Source organism: Mercenaria mercenaria, unplaced genomic scaffold (genome assembly GCF_021730395.1).
Source record: "Mercenaria mercenaria strain notata unplaced genomic scaffold, MADL_Memer_1 contig_3538, whole genome shotgun sequence".
Taxonomy (NCBI): Eukaryota; Metazoa; Mollusca; class Bivalvia; order Venerida; family Veneridae; genus Mercenaria; species Mercenaria mercenaria.
The window spans coordinates 1-20,705 of NW_026461686.1; the positions used below are offsets into that span (position 1 = coordinate 1).

Consider the following 20,705-nt stretch of genomic DNA (forward strand, 5'->3'; position numbering starts at 1 on the left):
AGTTCTTTACCATGCGTTAAGGCCGTGACTGTCTTCCTGTTGCAGCTTCTGACGAAAACACTCCTTCACTCGTAATTTGAAAAGCATTGTTTATTTCTGTAAGTTCGTTTACTGCTTTCATTATCTCAATTTCTTCCTCGTCCTCCCAAGGAAATTTTCGATCAAACTAGAAGACGAAAACTCTGCTTCTGTTATCGCAGGATCAATATTTGATTTCTGATACCTGAAGCTAAGGACGGTTTGTTGTCAGATTATGTGCCGCCACCAACAGAAAAGCAGATGATCATTATGTTTGCCGTCCGAAAGGGCATGATTTCGCAACATGCCTCTGAAGTTTAACAGACCGTCAACGCTGAGTACTACGGAAAAGTAAGCTTTAGGTAGTTATTATCAGAATTTTTACTAAATATTTATAACTGATCTGTTCTTCTTAATTATGCTAAATTGGTCTTAGAAATGCAGAATATTTAATAATAAAATCTGTAAAAAGATCTTTTAGAAGCAAAAACTGCAATCAAGAAGAATAATAGCAGACACGGTTTGAATGAGTCTGTTCATGAGAGGTAAAGGAAAAGAATATACTTTTACGTCCATACATGTGGAATAAATAGATACAAGTGCTGCGAAGTGACCTCACACGAGCGTTACTGGAGAAGAGCCACGGAGTTAATCTTGAAGATGTTCTTCTCCGTCAGGACAACGTGCCTGCGCACACTGCGCAGACCACTTTGCTACAGATAGAACTTCTCGGATAACATCTCATTGAGCACCAAGCTTATTCACCTGACCATGCTCCCAATGGATTTTCTGGTGATTCCCGCGGTCAAGTCGGCTCTGAAGGGTTACAGGCTACAGGTTGTATAGGCTGTTACTGAACTTCTTCCATTAAAACTGTTAATAAAATGAGTGTGCTGTAATTATTAAACTGTCCCATTTTCTGTTTTGCTTTGTTCACTATATACCAGGCCAATTGCCGTTAAAGTTCTAGTACGTCATTTGTAGCAATTGCTATTTTTTAAAGTTGTATTAATACCTTTTGTCCTTTGTAGCACCATTAGTACGGCCTTATGCTGTTATATGTCTTATGTCGTTTGCTGAAATTCGTTCATTTTCTTTAAAAAAATAATAATATGGTGTATATGTTCACTGAACCGCATTCAAATCCTGAATGTCGTATGAAGTTTCCAGCACATCATTTTTCTAGAATGTAAAGTTACATATTTCTTCTCTGATATATAAAGACTGTTACTGATATAAATATGTAGCTTTTCGGATTTTTAAGAAAGCGTCATAAAGTTTTCCTAGTTGTTCTATTAATATACTTATTCATAATTTTTCAGTTTAGATAAATATATATATCACTATATACAAGAATAAAATTTCAGTTTATTCGCTCTTATTATAATGTCGACATAAGAAATCCATTATATATAGTAAGTAGATATAGAGTAATAGTACATATATTTTCATATTTGTTATTTCTTAACTGCAGGAAATGAAACAAACACATAACTTATTTCACAAAGAAGATGTATTGTTAATATATAAACTACTTTACAAAATTAGACTAAGTAATAACAGTCACATTTATTTTAAAAGCAAAGTGTGCGTTAGTCGTACAAGGCATACTCAAAACATAATTGCAATGCATACTGATGTCTGCTTCTCCACGTGGAAAAACGCCATTCAAACTTGTTTACTTAAAGGAGGGAAAAGGTTTTTCATCGACTGAAGAGTTACGCTACAATAGTGCAGATACTGTAACATATATTATTAAAACGTGACTTCAATGGATAAAACAAAGAAAGAAATAACATGAAAAATGGTCAAACATCATTTTCGACTTCTAATTGCAGATTAAGAAGTTATGCAATTTTATTGACAGTAGAATAAAAGCAAACACATTATGTGTCCTGTACGTTACATTAGAAATAGTTTTGTAATCTGTGATTCGAATTTGAACCTAGTGTATTTGTTTAAGAATTTGAATCTACTCGTATTGTTTTGGTTTCAAGATATCCTGCTTTTACCTTTCAGTTACTTTTTATTTGATGCTCCTCTGGTAAGGTGTAATAAGAGAGTTCAGATCTACGGATCATAAGGTAGTGAATTCGATCTCTACGCAAGATATATCATCTTCGTGACTATTTGATAAAATGTGTCTAAGATCGTTTTATACCCCATATCTGATTCTTTTGGAGAAGTTGGCAATTACTTGCGGAAAACAGGTACATACTGATACAGAATCCCGGAATACTGGTTAGAGTAACTGTCCAACGTTACATAAAAGAAATACTGTTGAAAAGTGGCGCTTAACCCGAAACAAACAAAGAAAAACAAACAAACAAATATTTCATTGAATGAAATCAGAGTTAGATCCGTGTCTCGTTAACAATGTTAAAGAATCAAACCATTAGACAACTAGAGTTTGAAACGTATAGCAATCGGACATTGATTTTAAAGGACATAGTATGTTAAATATTATTTTGTATCTAGCTTTGAAGTAAAAAGATATTTTCTATGCCATAGGAAAAATGTAATATAAACAAAACATGACATCATATTAGATATAGTATGTAATTATAAATGGATGAACTAGTAATGACATCCTATTTCATTAAACAATTTCTGATTATTCGGAATCATAACTTATTTTAAGTTACACTGTGCCTCTGATGTTAATGCAATTGTGGTAGGTAAGTTTTCGCTTATTGGATACCATTTAATTTTATTTTACGATAGTTTTCATCTAAACTTATTAGTTTGAAAGTTTGGTGAGATATTTTGTTAAAAATATTCATAAACTGACCGAATCAACAAACAAATCACTTCGTTCAAAACAGTTACCAGTTCAATAGCAACCAAAGAAAAAGGTTCTATATAAGGATGAAATAGTAAGCCGCTTACTTTAAACAATCAGTTAAACAGATCATCAATTATAACGTCTTTGAAAGCAAAACAGAAGTTAGATTGTCAAATGTTATCAGCAAGAACGCTAAAGCACTTTTATAATAATATACCGCATCATTCTTCTCTTTTCTTTCAAACATACAAAGTGCATATAAATTCTATAATGTCACTTTTATTTCATATTATTTCTTTTAAATTAAAGTAAAATGTGCGTTCGTATTGAGCCACAGCTTTGGCACACGTCCTCTTGTTTCTTTCTCTAAAAAGGCTGAAGGCGATTGATTATTTAACAAACAATAAAGTTTCATTTTCACACTATCAATCGTTAACATTACATTGTGATAGTCCTACATTATAAATGAACTTAGTTTTTATTTAAAAGATCATAAAAATCATTTTCATTTTGTGTGTCCGTTTTCAGACATTCATATAGCTGAATCGGTGTTTCATCACCATTTGGCTCACATTTGGTTCCAATTGTGTTTTCAGACATACCTCCAAAGGGCGATGCAAAGCTCTTTACATTCTCATAGCCAAGTTTGTCATCATCTTTATCTACAAACTTTGCTTCATCAGTGCTATAGTACACATGTACTACCTCGTCGTTTTCAGTATCAGATAAAACAGCATATTCATTGCCCGGAAGTGCCGATCCGCCTGTTCCAGTTTGCATCGTATTGCTGTTCAAGTGTTCATATTCATTCACCACGTTATTAGTTTTCATGGTTTCTTGGATGACAGGATTCATGTTTTCTCCTTGTTGGGCCCCTGATGCTTTCGAGCATTTCAGTGGCCTTTTCCTGTAAAATACAGCATAGATCTTTACAAGCACCCGTCTGTCGTTTCTCTCCCAACTAGTTCTTTGATTAAACATGATGCACATGGACGTTGGCAGTGGCATGTCTCAGATGTATATCAACTTTTCAAATGTTTCTTATATAGATAACAATATGTATTATGTATCGGAATAAGTAAAACGGTATTTTTATGTAGATATTTTAAATGTATGTAGTACAACTAATAGCTAAATTCCTTCTATATATTTTATATCACATTTCAGTGTTACTTACGCTTTACTTAAGTAGTGTGTTTATAGATGAAAATGTCTTGAAACGGAATCAAATTATAATGTATGAACATCGTTGAAGGTAAAAAGACAAAATATGTAGTCTTAATGATATTGCAATGTTGCTGTTAACTTGTTGAAAATAAATATTGCAATAATTAGTTTTACTGGTATGGTTCGTGCGTACTTTTTGCCCTCTAATTGTTGTTAATGATTACTTCATGTTATTAAATTAGCAGCAAAACTGCAACGGAAGGTCTCCACTTTGATTGGCCCTTGCCTCCGACCAGTCTGTCATAACTCCGAGTTTCATTAAATTCCATTACGTAGTTTCAATGTTATCGTTGAAATTTATAAACAAACTAGAGCACAATAATTAAATATATGTACGAAAGACCAGTGGTGACATATCAATTTCAAGAATTCACGATTTCTAAAAATGAAAAAAAAAAATAGGCAAGCGTCTTGAATTCCACTATCTACCAATTTAATGTTTAGTAGTAGTAGTAGTTTCGTATATTTGCTTCAGCTCGCGTTACTTTTATTTCTTTTGTTCGGAGTTCGCGCTTTGATATTTGCTATTTTGTTGGGGATTAACAGTTGTTTTTAATTGAACTAATACCGTAATTAAACAACAGGACAGTAGGTTAGACAATTCTTGGCAATAAAAAAACCCTAAATGCATGTGCATGAGATTAGCATTATGCTGTGCTATATTAAAATCTATTTTGTTAAAACAATCAGGAGAGGAGGCAATAAGTTACGGACGAAATATGTCCAATAGTTTAGACAAACTATACCATATAGAACGATAAAAAAGGCTCTTGCTTTCTATCTTTAATATTATACTGGTTGTAGGTGCAGATGGGAATTTCCGGTCTCGAGGGTAACTGTTTAGGCGGTAACGAGGCTCATGCCAAGTAAACGCGTAAACAGTTAACCGAGAGCCGGATATACCCGTATGTGCCTACAGCCAGTGATAGAATCATTTTCCTACATACCATATTCAACAAATAATAGTGAAAAATAAATTCAAACAAAAGATTTTCTTACAACACTTAGTAGCGTATGAACAAAGCACAGAAACTTTACATCCGCATACAGGAAGTATGTCATAACGTTACAAAGACGAAAACAACATATTAGTTCATGTTTTGTTCTATCATCTGCAGTAAAACGGTTTGTTATTTCCGAAAAATGCATTTTGTGAATTTCTGTTTTTATAGTCTTTTTTTACCGAATACCTTTTAGATAAATACACTTCGCCTTTAGAAGTTCTTCAATCCGTGCAAAGCATACAAGGAGAGAATTGGTACATCAGGGATATTCAGTCAAAGCTTTCTGTAAAAACTGCACATGATGGAAATGGAAAAGTGGCCTTTGATAACAGGTCGTCTCTCAACCAAGGTAAATTTACAACATCTATTGTTTAACGGAAAGAGATAATAGTGGCCTTAATATGAAGATGTTCAGCGTTGTCAGCACAAGTATGACTGTATTCTAATTACATTTGAAATTAGCTTAGATATAGTCCTTTGAATGGAAGACGGTGTAAAATGATTAATGTCACTTATTTGAAAGTAAAGATAGACATAATTGAGGCTCAGTCATACCATACCTTATATTTGTTAGCGATACGTAATAAGTAAGATGTAAGAATAAAGTGATTCGACGAGTTGAAGGCAATAGTTATTTATGAAAATACGTTGTGGTCGAAATACGTAGTAAGAGTTGCCATTACCATTTGACACTCAGTGAAATTAATCTGATACAAAGCAGCAATTTAGTATGTGCATTTCATATCTTACTAAAATATTTACTTGAATATCAATCTTAATTATGATTCTAGATACATTGCAAACATTTGATATCTTTTAAAAGATATAATAGTCAGAAGGCATTTGGATGCCATAGATAAAATATTCGTACGTTATCTCGATAGACGTTGTAATTGGTCCATGAATCTTACCTGCAAACAACGAGTGTTAACATGATCGTAACAAATACAACTAGTGGAACAGTTACATAAACCGCAATCAGAGCACTGCTTTCAGGGTCTATAAAAGAGAACAGTAAAACGCAATCGTATTTTAATATAATTGATTTTTCATGTTTTGTGTTAAAACATTTGATTATGTTTCATAAATGTGATATATGAATGTCGTTTAAGTATTGAATATATTAAAAGAGTTGAATAAAGCAGTATTAATCATGAGCAGCATCTTGAGTAGTAAATGTATTAAACGAGTAAAATTAAACAATTGAATATACATCTTCAGTATTATTTTTTTACCGAGATGAGTAAACTGGTAAAGAGAGTCGACAAAATAAATATTAAGCTTCTGTTACTAGATTACATTATTCTACTCATTAAATACGAATGTCGTACGGAGAAATCAAACTTTGAAATATTGACCTGGCTTCTATAATCATTAGTGACAGTCATGTAAATAACAAGTCTAATTTAATGATTTGTTTGTTTGTTTGTTTTAGGTTTAACGCCGTTTTTCAACAGTATTTCAGTCATGTAACGGCGGGCAGTTAACCTAACCAGTGTTCCTGGATTCTGTACCAGTACAAACCTGTTTCCCGCAAGTAACTGCCAACTTCCCCACATGAATCAGAGGTGGAGGACTAATGATTTCAGACACAATGTCGTTTATCAAATAGTCACGGGGAACATACGCCCCGCCCGAGGATCGAACTCACGACCCCGCGATTCGTAGACCAACGCTCTTACCTACTGAGCTAAGCGGGCGGGTCTAATTTAATGAGACGCTGAGAAAGGTAGTTCCATAAACATCATCATAGTCCATTAATGTATTGACAATTTTGCAAACGATTTCCGTTATATGGAAATGTTTGGCATTTGCATTCGAGTTAAGAATATATTGAGCAAACATTTCAGCTTAAAACAAAACGAAGCTAAATTTGACCCCACGCACATGTGTGGAACTTTAATCTGTGTATGAGGTACCTATGAGTGAATGTGAATTTATGTTACATTTACATTGTACATACGGGGCTTTCAACCTTGTATGTGGTGAAGGTTAGAGTAAACTACATTTTGAAATTGAAATATTACTATAGTTAACGAAATTTCCAAAAACATCTAACGTAGGTTACGATTCGAGGGCATTCTGTCAAATCTCATGTCTGACACTTTCGGCGATACCCTTTATTTCCCTTAGTAAACTGGATCTCATAAATATTGTTTCCCTATGATGAAATTGGAACCGTATTTACACTTGAACTCACCGTAAATATAACTTTGAACAACTACATATCATGAAAAGAAACCCAATGGATGCTGAAACAACCGCATAAAATCTTTGAAAGCACTGTATACAAATAGAAAGTAAAATTTAACACGTAAAGCTCAAATCACCGCATATGCACACGAAAGCACCGCATGAAAATTTAAAAGCATTCCTTTTATAATATACATTTGAGAAAGCACATAATCTGTAGTTTTAGGTGTCGTATATAATGTTAAAAGTTCAGATCACCATATTTACAGCTTATAGCACCCCGTGTAAATAAAGGATGTACGAGCATATTTTCAGGAAATCCGCCATTTGGAGAAACGTTTATATTATGCAAAAACATCATTGCTAAATTGTCAAAATATGGCTAATAATCCACCTCTTATCCAAAAACAGATTCTACTTCAAAATCACACTGACAGCATCTGCCTTAATCTCATGTAAACTGCACAATGGGGGCAGGGGTCGGTAGTTTGGGTAATTTTGTCAACTTGTAAAAATAAAAGAGATTTTTGACAGTTGTGCTTCCATAATTCTGATTTCACCATGTACTCATAGTAACTTGTAAGACCTGAAATCCTCGTAGCATTTTGTGGGATATTATAATTATTATGATTTATAAAGTACCAATATTTTTTTTTCAATTTTACTTAATTTCTTTGACCACATATTTTACGTAAGAAAAAACGCGTTTTGGATATAAATTCAATGTTACGAAAGACATCTAATTGCAAAAGATCCTACTGCCAGCACTAGAGACCTATTTATAGAAGTTTTTTTTTATACAAACATAGGCCTTGCAAAATAAAGCTGCAATTCCCGAAAACGCCCTGTTGCGGAATTCATGCATCGGACAGTAGAAAAAATCCTGAACATGTATGGACCCAATCTGGGCAATGCACTTTTAAAACTGCATATTAACTAAGAAATAATTATAAAAGCAAAGGCAGTATAATTTAATAGCGAAGACATCTGCCATCAGTTACATACCAACGATGGTGCACGTTGCAATAGTACCATTCCAACCAGCTTCAAGGCATGTGACCGTTTCATCTCCCGCAAAGGTATAACCGGTGTCACAGGACTGTGTAGCAGTTTTTCCAAAAGTCGTTCCGGCTGCTGTATTAAAATGTCCATTTGTGATTTTCATAGTTCCACAGTCTGAAACCAGATGAGCGTAGGAATCGATAAAGATAAAACGGTACTAAATGTTTTGCTAATATTTTTACATAAAAAGAACCCGGTGTATAGCATTATTGTACCCTCAATTCATTCTAGTGCGAAATGCAAGTCGTTCCTTTATTGAAAACTTCTCAGTCGTATGCACATAACTATATCGTAAAAAGTATGTTTTATCAAAATGATAATGACGTCATTTAAAATACTATTTACCTGTTGGATGGCATTCTGACCTGTCACTCCAGGAACCATTTACTAAGCAAAAAACTGATGAATTCCCTAAAATTTTATAACCAGGTTTGCATGATATTTGCACTGCAGATCCAATTTTGATGTTTGTTGAATTTGCAACGCCAGCTTCCGGGGTAGGACCACCACAATCTTATATGAAAAAGAAAATTTATGCAAATCTGTGCCGCTTATATAACCTCTGGTGCTAACATGTATATTGAATGACAACTTCAAAGCAAATAATAATATTTTGCCGAAAGTGTAGATCTATTTTATGGGATAGATGAGCTGACTACAAGCATGTATTGGACATAAAATTTGTTGGACGTAAAACGAAAAGTGAACTGACCTGTTGGACATTTTTCAGTGGGGAAAATTACTATATCGTCAACTGCTATGTCTCCATACCAAGAATGCCTGTGATTTCTTGCTTTTCCCTCAATTACAATCTATTTAAACAAGATAAAAATAATAACGGGGTACATGTATATAATGGTACTTCAGGTCAAAAGTGGCACATAGAGCATTTCAAACGGAGGTCTATAACAATTACTATAGAACTCACTCTGTGCTAAGGCTACACGTGTCAATACGTCTAAAATATCTGATTTCTTTGACATTATCTTGAAAAATGATCGTGTTCTATACCCATGTACCAGTCCAATTAGCATTATAAAGACCCCATTTGTAAAAACATTTAAGAAATAATTTACTGTTAATTAGTCTCCATTTAAAATACATGGTTGTGGTAATATTGTTTGGAGGTTATCCGATGATTTAACATCCAAATGGAAACAAATATACATCGTTTTCTTTTTTTACAGTGTCATTTTTTTCATCCATTTATATTGTTCTCATTTAGCAACTTTTGTACGTTCTTATGTAAAAGAGTTATTGCAATTACAAGTGTCCTAACTTTCACATCACGACTTGGGCAACATCCAATAAAATATACGTAACATAAACTTTCGTAGCGGGTCCAACGTTGTGACATTTGGAATGCTTCGTATTTAGGGTTTAAACATTCAAGGAAATTAAAGTTCAACCGCTGTATAGTTATACCAAAGAAACGCGTTTGGACTACAAACATATGATTGTTGAACATTTTAGACTACGAGGTCATTTTCTGAATGCATTTCCAGGAAAACGCAAATTACTCAGCGTTAGCATTTTGATAATAATAATAATACTCATAACAAAAATGTATTTATTTGTGGTGCATACACCGTTTTTTTTCCTTATATGGTGATTACCAATGAAAGCACAAATTAGTAGTTTTTGCGTTTATTATGCACGAAGTAATGTATAAAAGTAATATAGTCATTCGAGGCTTTACGTTCAAGCCGTCCACTAGTGAAATTTTTGTTTGGACGTCGAAATCATGTCTCAGGAGCTTGAAAGCTTACTTCGACAGGAAGTTTACTGAAATAAAAAGGTTTTTTTTCACGACGCAGCCTGTTGTGAAACCTGCGACTTTGAAATCTAAAGGCTTACAAGATCAACTTGACTTAAACTGTGAGTTACTTTCTCTCGTTCAGAAACTCGAGTTTCTTACAAATCCTTCAGGGAACTGTGATATTACTGACATTTGTGTTCAAATAAGCCAGAAGCTTAATCGACGTATTAAACTGATAAAATTGGCTGATAATTCCCCGGCCGGCTGGCTCGTGGTCAAAGAATACGAACAAGACGACTAGGCAAGCGACGACGAAGACAGCAGAAAATTAAAAAAAAACCCGGAAAAGTCAGCTCTCGCAATTTTGAAAGAACGAGATGAAAAGAGAAAGTCGCTCAACAAGGATAACTATATTTCAAGTTATTCTCCTTGCCTGGGTTATCTGGAAACGTCAATAAATCCTCTATGGCAACCCTAGCTCAAGGGTACAACAATTTTCGTCCCTACACGTTTAACAACCAGTGGCGTCAGAGATTCTTCGGCCCAAGGCCAATCGATCAATGCTTTGCTTGCGGCAAGTTCGGGCACTACCGTTCAAACTGTCCACACAACGTCTTCAACCAGAAGGTCGGCGGAGTTCCAGCCTTTACCAGTGCATTCCTATGAGAAACCGACCCAAAGAAGCAGTGAAACTGTAACTTCCCAGAATCCTGTCATCACGGACTTAAAAGTTGAGTATAATATGAATTTTGTCCCATTTTGTCATATTCACAATGAACTAAAATCCTATTTTGAATTCAAAGAAAATCATTTTTTTCCAAACATTTCTGTAAAGGACAGATTGAAACAAAATCTTGATTTCTGGGAGTCTATTGGCACAAACGATTATGTAAAAAGTGTAATAAAAACCGGTTACACTATTCCTTTTATCCACACTCCTGAATCAATATGTTTTAAAAGCAACAAATCCGCTTTGGTAAACATGCCTTTCGTGTTAAATGCAGTTTCGGAATTAGTAAATTCAGGCAGAGTATTAGAAGTGCATTTTCAACCACTAGTAGTAAACCCCCTTACAGTATCTGTTAGTCGCTCACGCAAGAAAAAAGCTAATCTTAGATTTAAGGCATGTCAATAAGTACATTTGGAAAGAAAATATGCGGTTTGAGGATGTTAAGTTAGGTTAAGACTACGTTGAAAAAGGCGGTTACATGTTTAAATTTGACTTGACTTCGGGATATCACCATATAGACATTTCCCCAGAACATTTTTAGGGTTTTCCCTTAAACAGGGTACTGAAATAAAATACTACGTTTTTTACAGTGCTCCCGTTTGGTTTAAATTCCTCTGGTTTCATTTTTACCAAAGTTTTGAGAGAACTTGTAAAATATTGGCGTAACCGAAGAATCAAAATCATCGTTTACTTAGACGATGGTTGGTCAGTTAATTCTTCTTTTTATCAGACTTTAGCGGTTCTGATTTTGTGTGGACTTTTTGGATAAATCCGGTTTCATGGCCAATAATGAAAAGTCTGTTTGGGTTCCTGAACAATTTTTAATATGGCTAGGTCATTTCTTTGATTTAAAAACAGGGGTTTTAAAAATTACCAAAGAACGAGTTAGTAATCTAAAGCGGGCAATTTCGGTTGCAAAATCCCAAAAATGTGTACCAGTGCGCCACCTAGCGAAAATAACTGGTATGATAGCTTCAATGCATTTTGTCCTAGGGCAGCTTGTCCGCCTAATTATCAGGTTCTTGTATGCAAGGATAATGAGTCACTGGGATCCTTCTTGTAGTATTTTACAAGGAAGTCAAGAATGGACTGAATTATCTTTCTGGGCAGACAATATTGATTTTCTGAACGAAAAACAATTGTTTCCTGTCTCGTTGGCATAAGAGGCATTTTCTGTTGTTGTTTTTTTTCAGACGCAGGTGATGTTGCATGTATAACATATTCTCCTAGTTTTGCTGGCTGCATTTCGCACGAAACATGGTCAGATGTTGAAAAATTAAAAGTTCTACCTGGAGAGAAATAAAATGCATAGAATAGGGTATCCGGGCTTTGTCACACTTTTTAACAAACAAGAGTGTTCAGTGGTTTACAGACAATAAAAACTGCGAAGTTATTGTTCAAGCCGGAAGTTCCAAACAAGATTTACATTCCTTAGCCTTAAACATTTTCAATTTTTGCTCTCAGAACAGAATAAATTTGTCTGTGTTATGGACCCCCCACCCCCCGGACAGAGAATGATCTCGCGGACTTTTATTCTCGTCGTATTGACGAAGACGATTGGTGCGTTTCAGACGATTTCTTTGATTTCATAAATTCCTTAACTGTATCCAAGGACCTGCTTTAAAAAAAGTGAGACACTGTAAAGATGATGATTATAAAGATATAGAAAAGATGAGATATAGAAAAGAAAAGATGAGATATAGATAAAATGAGATATAGAAAATATGAGATATAGAAAAGATGATGATTATAGAAATATGGAAAAGATGAGGATATAGAAAAGATGAGATATAGAAAAGAGGAGATACAGAAAAGAGGAGAAATAGAAAAGATGAAATATAGAAAAGATGATGATTATAGAGATATAAAAAGATGATGTATTTTAAACACTTCAGTGTTGTTTTCTGCGTAAACTGTTTTAGATGTAATTTGTGTTTAACCAGACAAACTGTGTTATTCGTAGTCATATGCATAGATATATTGCAAGTGTGATATTGTTTTGACTTTCATGTAGTAAACTGTGTTTAGCATTTAATCATTTTAACTATTATTTAATGTTTTAAACACGTATCTTATCCGTATCATTGTTTTATTTTTGTAATTATCTATAGTGCATGTATGTTCATTCTATTGTTAAGCACTTTTGAACGTATATTCTTTTGTATGAAAAGAGTGCTATACAAATATGGTATAATAAAAATAATAATAATAATTACAGAGATATAGAAAATATTACAGGCATAGGTATTATGCCATGTGATATATACATAAGAAACGAAGGCAGGTCATTGGAGTCAGTTTTATCATTATTTTCCAGAAACTCTTATTTTTATCAGTTATTTTGCTTTTTCCAGTGTTTTCAAATTTGGTATTTTGAAAGATCTTCAACATTTAACCGAAGAAAGACCAAATCTTTAACGCCTGGCAGATATTTTACCTGATACAGTGTTACAAAGCAAATCTGATAATACCAGAAAACAATATGCATGTTATTTAAAAAGAATGGAGTTCATGGTGCAGTCAAATGAACATTACTAAATTCTTTCCAGCATTAGAGTTTCATATTGCTTTGTATTTGGTGTCATTAATTCAGAAAGAGAGCTCCATTTCAGACATAGAACATAGTTTCTACGCGTTGAAGTGGGCACACGACTTTGCAGAATTAAAAAATCCGTGCGAATCCAAAATTTAAGTTTTAAATGCTGCTAAAAAGCTGTGTGGAGCACCTACAGAAAAGAAAAAGGCTCTAACCTCTGACGTCATTTTGAAAATGTTTACCTTATACGAGGGGTGTTTCATAAATAATGCAACTGTTACAAAATCTCAAAAACCACGTTCACTTCCACCACCAAACCCATATTTTACGCTCGAGCAATTATTCGTCTCCGTTTTCCTCGATATTTGGTTAATATCCAGGTACAAATATCGTAGTTTCGAAGTAGGTTACTTCATGCTACTACATATTAAAATGGTTGGAAAACGTTCAGAAAAGTGGCTACAAATTCGATCATACATTCAAGCCAAGAATAAAATTGGAATAAGTGCAAAAGTTATTTTTAAGGAAATTTGTAATATATATGGACACTATGAAGTTTCATATACAAATACAAATACAAATACATGGCATTTATATAGCGCAAAAATTATAAAATATTCTATTGCGCTTTACAATTACATAACACACATTTAACATATATACATACAAGATATGAACAGGATTCTAGAACGTAGATTTAAAGATTTGGACATATATAAATACTATTTTACACCACTTCTGAATATTTTGTATTTTAACAAGACTACACTCATTGTTCATAAAACTGCCTAAATAAATGTGTTTTCAGTTTTGATCTAAAGCTGGCTTCAGACTGAATGTTTTTCAGATAGCTAGGCAGATCGTTCCACCATTTGGGACCAACGACTGCCATAGATATGTCTGCTAGTTTGTTCGCCGTCTAGGGATGTTAAAGTTAGTGTCACTTTGTGAGCGAAGTCTGTATCGTTGTCGAGTAGGTACAAACATTTCCCTCAGATATACTGGAGTTGTACCATTGATGACACGGAAGACTATTACTAAAAACTTTGAACATGACTCTAGCCTTAACTGGAAGCCAGTGTAATTCTTTCAGAAGTTCGGTACTTGGTTTTTCATAGGAAGCATTCTTGACTACTCTAGCGGCATGATTTTGGACTCGCTGTAGTTTATTGATTTGGTAGGCTGGAATTTCTGTAAATAAACTGTTGCAGAAGTCAATGTGAGAATGAATCAATCCATGCACTAATGATTCAGTTGACTTCTGTGTGAGATGTTTCCGTATAGCCCTAGGGTTTCGTAACTGTACATGAGCTATATAGTACAGTGACGAGATGGATATTGCGATTCAAATCGGGAAGGGGGCAGGTAGAAGACCTTCGACGTTCTGGGCGGCCAAAGACAGCAACCATCAAGAAAAAACGTCCAGTTAATTAAGGACTTTCTACATCAGGATGCTCGCTTAACTGTGCGTGATTTAGCTCGTCGATCAGGAATATCATCGGCACGAGTTCATTTCATTCTTCGCAAAATCCTGCTCGTGAACAAGAAATGTGCACGATGGATATCACACCTTCTGACAGCCGAACAAAAACAGGCGCGCGTTCGAAAGGCTAAGAAACTGCTTAAGTTATACCCTGAATTTGACAATAAACGTTTTTCAGAATTAATTACAGGTGATGAGACATGGGTTCACTTCTTTGAGCCCAAACGGAAGTGTTCAAATCGTGTATGGGCAACGAAACATGCAAAGAGGCAAGTTATTGCCAAACGTATGGCAACAGTGAAGGTGTTGTACTGCATTTTCTTCTCAATAAACGGACCTGCTATACAAGTACCTGTTCCCAAGGGTAGGAGTGTAACTGCCAAATTCTACAAAACCGTTGTTCTTAAGGAACTGAACAGATACTTTAAAGTACGACGACCACAAAATGGTATGAAGTACATTTCACTTCTTCATGACAACGCATCCTCACATAAGGCTCAGATTGTAAAAGATTATTTGAGCAAAGAAAAGGTTCGAGTTTTGGAACATCCAGCCTACTCGCCAGACTTGGCACCATGTGACTATTTTTTGTTCCCAAAGCTGAAATCAATGCTCGCTGGGAGACGCTATGCTTCGCGGAAAGCCCTTGGATCAGCTTTTTGCCAGTATATGAGACTTATACCTATTGAAGACTACCAAAAATGCTTGGATAACTGGATAAAAAAGACTAAACTTGTGTGTGAAGTCGAGAGGAGAATACTTCGAAGGAATGAAATGAATTTTGTTGTAAATCATTTAATAAACGTATAATAGCACAATGAGTTGCATTATTTATGAAACACGCCTCGTATCCAGCCGACGCCGTTGATTTATACAGATTAAGAACATTAACTTTTATTGTCATAGGTTTCGCCGGATTTCTCCGCATATCAGAATTAAGCAACCTGAAATGCTCTGACGTTACATTCAAAGACGATTATTTCGAATTATTAATTCGATCTAGCAAAATGGATCAAACAAAGAAAGAACAGAACGTAATAATCTCTAAAACAGGAAATATTACTTGTCCGTACAATACTTTAAGTCTTTATTTTCAAAAGGGAAATATTAATACCGTTTATGATGTTCACCTTTTCCGCCCTTTATTTTTACATAAAAGCAAAAACTGTTACTTATTCAAAGAGAAAGGTTGTCTGTCATATACATGGTTCAGGGAGTTACTAAGGGATTTTAGTCAGATTTAGGCTTGAATCCAGATGAATATGGAACACATAGCTTAAGACGAGGTGGCGCTACTGTTAGCGCAATGAACAATATTTCGGATAGACTTTTCAAAGAAGACGGAAGATGGCAAAGTGAGAAGGCAAAAGACGTCAGGTAGGTGATTGAAACAGCCGCTGATCTAGAGCCTCGGAGTTTCCTACCTCCCCCTCCCACGTAGGAGTTAGTGTTAGGTAGCCCGCTCGCAGCACGTTTGACTTTGGCTTTTCCAAAACTGTGTTAAATTTACTAAAAAAGTAAAAAAGTATAAATATCTTCTGCCAGTATCTACTTGCAAAAAATTGCATTTCGGCGATTTCGTATTTCTGGGATGTAAAGAAAAAATAAAAATGCTGATTGTGATTATTGACAGATATTATAGATTTGAGTCGATTAAAATGTTTTGTAAAAGGGAAACTTAATAAACGGGACGGCTTAACGGCATGCCCCTAAACTTAGACTTTTTGTTGTGTTGTTTGTTTTAAGGTTATGAACTTAGGTTAAGGTGTGTTTGGAGATAATAAATGATTTATGCTCGTTTGAGAGAATCGAATAAGAGCATAATAATAATTACATTTGTAATAAATATACCTCTCCGGAGGGTGCACCTATCCAAAAGGCGGTTTCCTGCAATATAATACAATATGGGCAGTGTTGTTTTTATTCCAAAATCTACCTTTGATAGGGATTCGATCCTACGCATAGCGACGAAAATCGGGATCAATCCCTCTACGGTAACATGCGATATACCGAATGAGATATTTACTATCGAATTAAAAATGTGTCATTCCGTGCGTCCTTCCGTCATTAGACAGTTCTTGTTATGGGATAAGTTGAAGTCGGATCGATTCCCGATTGAGACAGTGCCTTATTTCATATTACTAATGATAATACACTTTATATTTATGTTTATGCATATACGAGGGGCATTTAGAAAATATGCAACTGGTTATTGTGCCCTCTTACATTGCACGGGATTCTCATTAAAAGCGTACCGGTATAACGAGAAATATGTTCGCTACACGTAGATACCAAATTTTGCATGTGCACATGTTGTGTTATCGCTAATACTTTGACAAAAGCAACAGATACTCATTGATACTGTAATAAAAATGGTCGGCGAGAAAAGTTTTCGTGAACGGTAGCAATAGACTCACCTTAAATGTTTTTAAAAAAAACCTGTTAAACGGAAATGATCACAAGAGGTAAAGTGAGCTTAGCAGGTTCACAAAAAAAGGATGGTTACTACACTCAACTGAGCACACAATCCTCTTTAAGGATCGATGAATGCCTGGCTTACATTAACATTGATTATACTCTAATGTCACCCTTGCTAAATCATTGTGTATTTGAACACAATATTCAAACGAATGTCACGAGACAGTGTTATTTATAAAAAAAAAAAAAAAAAAAAAAAAATTGTTTAACTCAGCTGGTGAGAAATAAAAATATTTATCATCAGCTTAAAATAATAAAACAATACACTTTTGTTTAAATGTTGCTTATATCAAAGCTTTTGAGTGATTTTATACAACAGTGTTAATTAAGTCAAGAAAAAAGTTGTTTGGTTTCGCTAATCTGAACGACCCTATTATTTACCACCGCCCTAAAGTTTTATTGATTTCCTTGTAATCTGTGTTCCTTCAATAAAGTTCTGTTCAGTTCTGTTCTGTCCTGTTCAATAAAATTGGATTTTCTTGTAGATTTACGTTACACAAGAGTATTAGTAAGTAACCCACGTGCCTCTGTTTAACGTACTGCGGCGCTTCGTCACTGTACACTCGTACTTTACGTTCATAGTGAATAGGCGCTAGTTTTCACATGGCGTGGCCCACTTAATTTTTAATTAGATTGTGAATTTCCTCAGGTGTTGCAGATATTCTATGCTGACTGCAGTATAAAACAATCGTTGCCGATCTGTTTATAAGTGGAAATTAATAATTCCGTATTGTGTTTTAAAAGCCTTATTCACATTAAAATATTGATACTTTTAACAGAAGCCAAAAATTAAATCAGCTTGAAAATGGATATTCTTTACAACAGATACAGTTGATGACTTCGTTCACGAACTTCACGTGCAGGTAGTTAACTGACAGAGTGCGTTTATACAAGACAGTTCTATTTATAAAGTGTCCGCTTACAACCGTAAGAAGACACTTTTACGATAGCTCTGCTGGGGGTATAGTTGTATAAGTGTAAAGGCAGTTGAAATTCGAGGATATGTAAAGACTCGATGCAAGCTTGGCGTATCTGCGAAGGAGATTTTTGAGGAAATGTGCAATTTTCATGGGTAGAATGAAGTGTCGTATGCCACAGTCTAGAGGTGGGTGAAGAAGTTTAAAGCGGCTTTGACATCATTAATGATGCACCAAAATCTGGACGTCCTTGTAGTTCCACTTCTAACAGTATGGTTGAAAAAGTATGCAAGGTAACAGATAGCTAGAATAGTTGGTATCTCAGCCGCCTACTAAAACGTAATTTGAAAATGAGACGCATTACAGGTAGATGGATCCCTCATTTATTGTAGGACAAGCAAAAACGTGTCCGACTTAAAACGGTCAGAATCTGCTTAAGATGTTTCCAAAATATTATCAAAAGCAGTTTTTGAAAATTATTACTGAAGATGAGACATGGGTACAATGTTTTGAGCCTACTAGGAAAATTAACAATAAAATATGGGCTACAAGCTGTAAACTACCGTTTCCCCCCAATTGCCTAAAGGTTGATGAGTGCTAAGGAAGAAATGCTTGTTATTGTCTTTTTGTCTTTAATATCTGTGGTCCGATTATGCAACTGATTGTACAAATAGAAAATTTATGACTGGATTGTCTTATAAAAAGAAAGTGTTAAAAAACTTAAACAACAATGTTTTAAACGACGCCCACACACACTGGGTTTAAGCAACACGCCTGTGCATAATTCTGTTGAGACCTCGTTTAAGAATAAAGAAAGGGTTCGAGTTCTTCCACATGACCTAGCCCCGTGCGACTAATTTTTGTTCCCTAGACTGAAAAAAACATTTAGCTGGTAGACATTAAAGGTCCCGACAGGCCCTGGGATCCGCTGTTTATTAGTGTATGCAGGGTATACCTGAAAATGAGTATGAAAATGCAGTTTAAAATTGGATTAAACATTTGAAACTTTCTGTACGTAGCAAGGGTGATTACTTTGAGGATACGACGCGTAAATAAATCACAATCTATCGAACGCGCACTTTTTATTACCCCAGTTGCATTACTTTTGAAATGCCCCTCGTATTTTGATTTTGGTCTACCTGAAAACGTTCTTTTGCCTCAAACTGTATTTGCCCTAATATCCATCTTTTGCCCTGGTTTCCTGTTTTCCGGAATAATTCGCGTGTATCGAAGCCTTCCTTTATTGATACGGCTAGTCTGTTGATATGGCTGCCATACATGTGATACCAGAATGACAAGCAATATCGCCCGGAGTCCTCCTTTGGGCTGATCAGTCTTGCCTCGTAGTTATTAATTCGGGTAGTTTTGTTATAGTTTGGTGATGTTTCGATATAGACGTAAAAGCCCTCTAAATGTATAATTACCAATGATTTATGTATACTGTACAGATTAATACAAACAAGGACATAGATCGTCATCTGTACGATTATATGTATGGCTGGCTGTGTACATAATGACAACAAGGACAAAACAAACATATAAACAATAAAGACTTTTTGTTTCAATAATCACGTAAAAGCCCTCTAATGTATAATAATATATGTACAAATTTGTTTACTAAACCAAGGAGGGTGCACTATTCATCAGGAAACATACACCTGCGTATGCATATTACATAAACAAAGTAAATGAAAATCTAAGGTCACAAAAAGCTATAAAATGAACTTGGTTGAGGACCGACTAGTCTTTGACGAAGATTTCGGGATTTTAAATCGGTTAATTGCGTACACACAATCACTCTTAACCCCAACTTCCGAAATTACGGGTTAGCGTAAATAAAGTTATCTCGACTAGTTTAATATGTAATAAATGTAATGGTAACAAAAAAAACATGATATATAAGTCACAGCAATCTTCGTGTTAATGCAAATAAATAGAAACATAAGTAAACCGCATACGAATGCACTTCCTTGTCGAGGGAAATACAAGTCAGACAGCTGATCGGACTTTTTCGAAAATTTATTTCATGTTGATCTGTAAACATTATTGAATATTTTAGGTCTCCGGGTTTATTAAATATTAATACTGTCTGTGTTTGTACTTTAGTTTTTACTCAAATAGTGACCAGTGAAAATATACATTGACTATACGACAATAAGTTTGTTTTAATACTTGTTGTACATTGAAAGCGCATGGATAATTAGTTTGGAAATGAAACTGGTAACGCAAATTCTATTTAAAAAATAAACTTAAGGTAAACTCAACCTCATTTCGATATTCAAAATCATAATTACATAGAAATATTACATTGTGACGTTGCTGTATAACTAGTTTCCTTTAAAGTCATATTTTAATTACCTCCTGATGTGTGATCGGAGTCTGGTCCTGTCCTAACTGTCACCGTTTCTCCTGACCACCTTGTCCAATCAAAGTCGTCCATTTTGTCTTGTTTCCAGTCACAAAACCCATAATCAAAATTGCAGTCAAAAGAGCAGATAGCTGAATAATGAATC

At 34.8% G+C, this 20,705-nt stretch overlaps 1 protein-coding gene across 1 annotated transcript in view; it reads right to left on the reverse strand.

The window, feature by feature from the left end:
• Window positions 1-1,368: 1,368 nt before the first annotated feature.
• Window positions 1,369-20,705, reverse strand: part of LOC123551749 (MAM and LDL-receptor class A domain-containing protein 2-like) — a 51,950-nt gene continuing 32,613 nt past the window's right edge. Inside the window, exons 14-20 of the mRNA XM_053534279.1 lie at window positions 20,551-20,691; window positions 19,332-19,600; window positions 9,002-9,101; window positions 8,635-8,802; window positions 8,233-8,403; window positions 5,946-6,033; window positions 1,369-3,710 (exon numbers count right to left, since the gene is read on the reverse strand). Coding sequence (XP_053390254.1) covers window positions 3,275-3,710; window positions 5,946-6,033; window positions 8,233-8,403; window positions 8,635-8,802; window positions 9,002-9,101; window positions 19,332-19,600; window positions 20,551-20,691 — 1,373 coding nt within the window. The 3' untranslated portion in view covers window positions 1,369-3,274. The remainder of the gene's footprint in view (window positions 3,711-5,945; window positions 6,034-8,232; window positions 8,404-8,634; window positions 8,803-9,001; window positions 9,102-19,331; window positions 19,601-20,550; window positions 20,692-20,705) is intronic.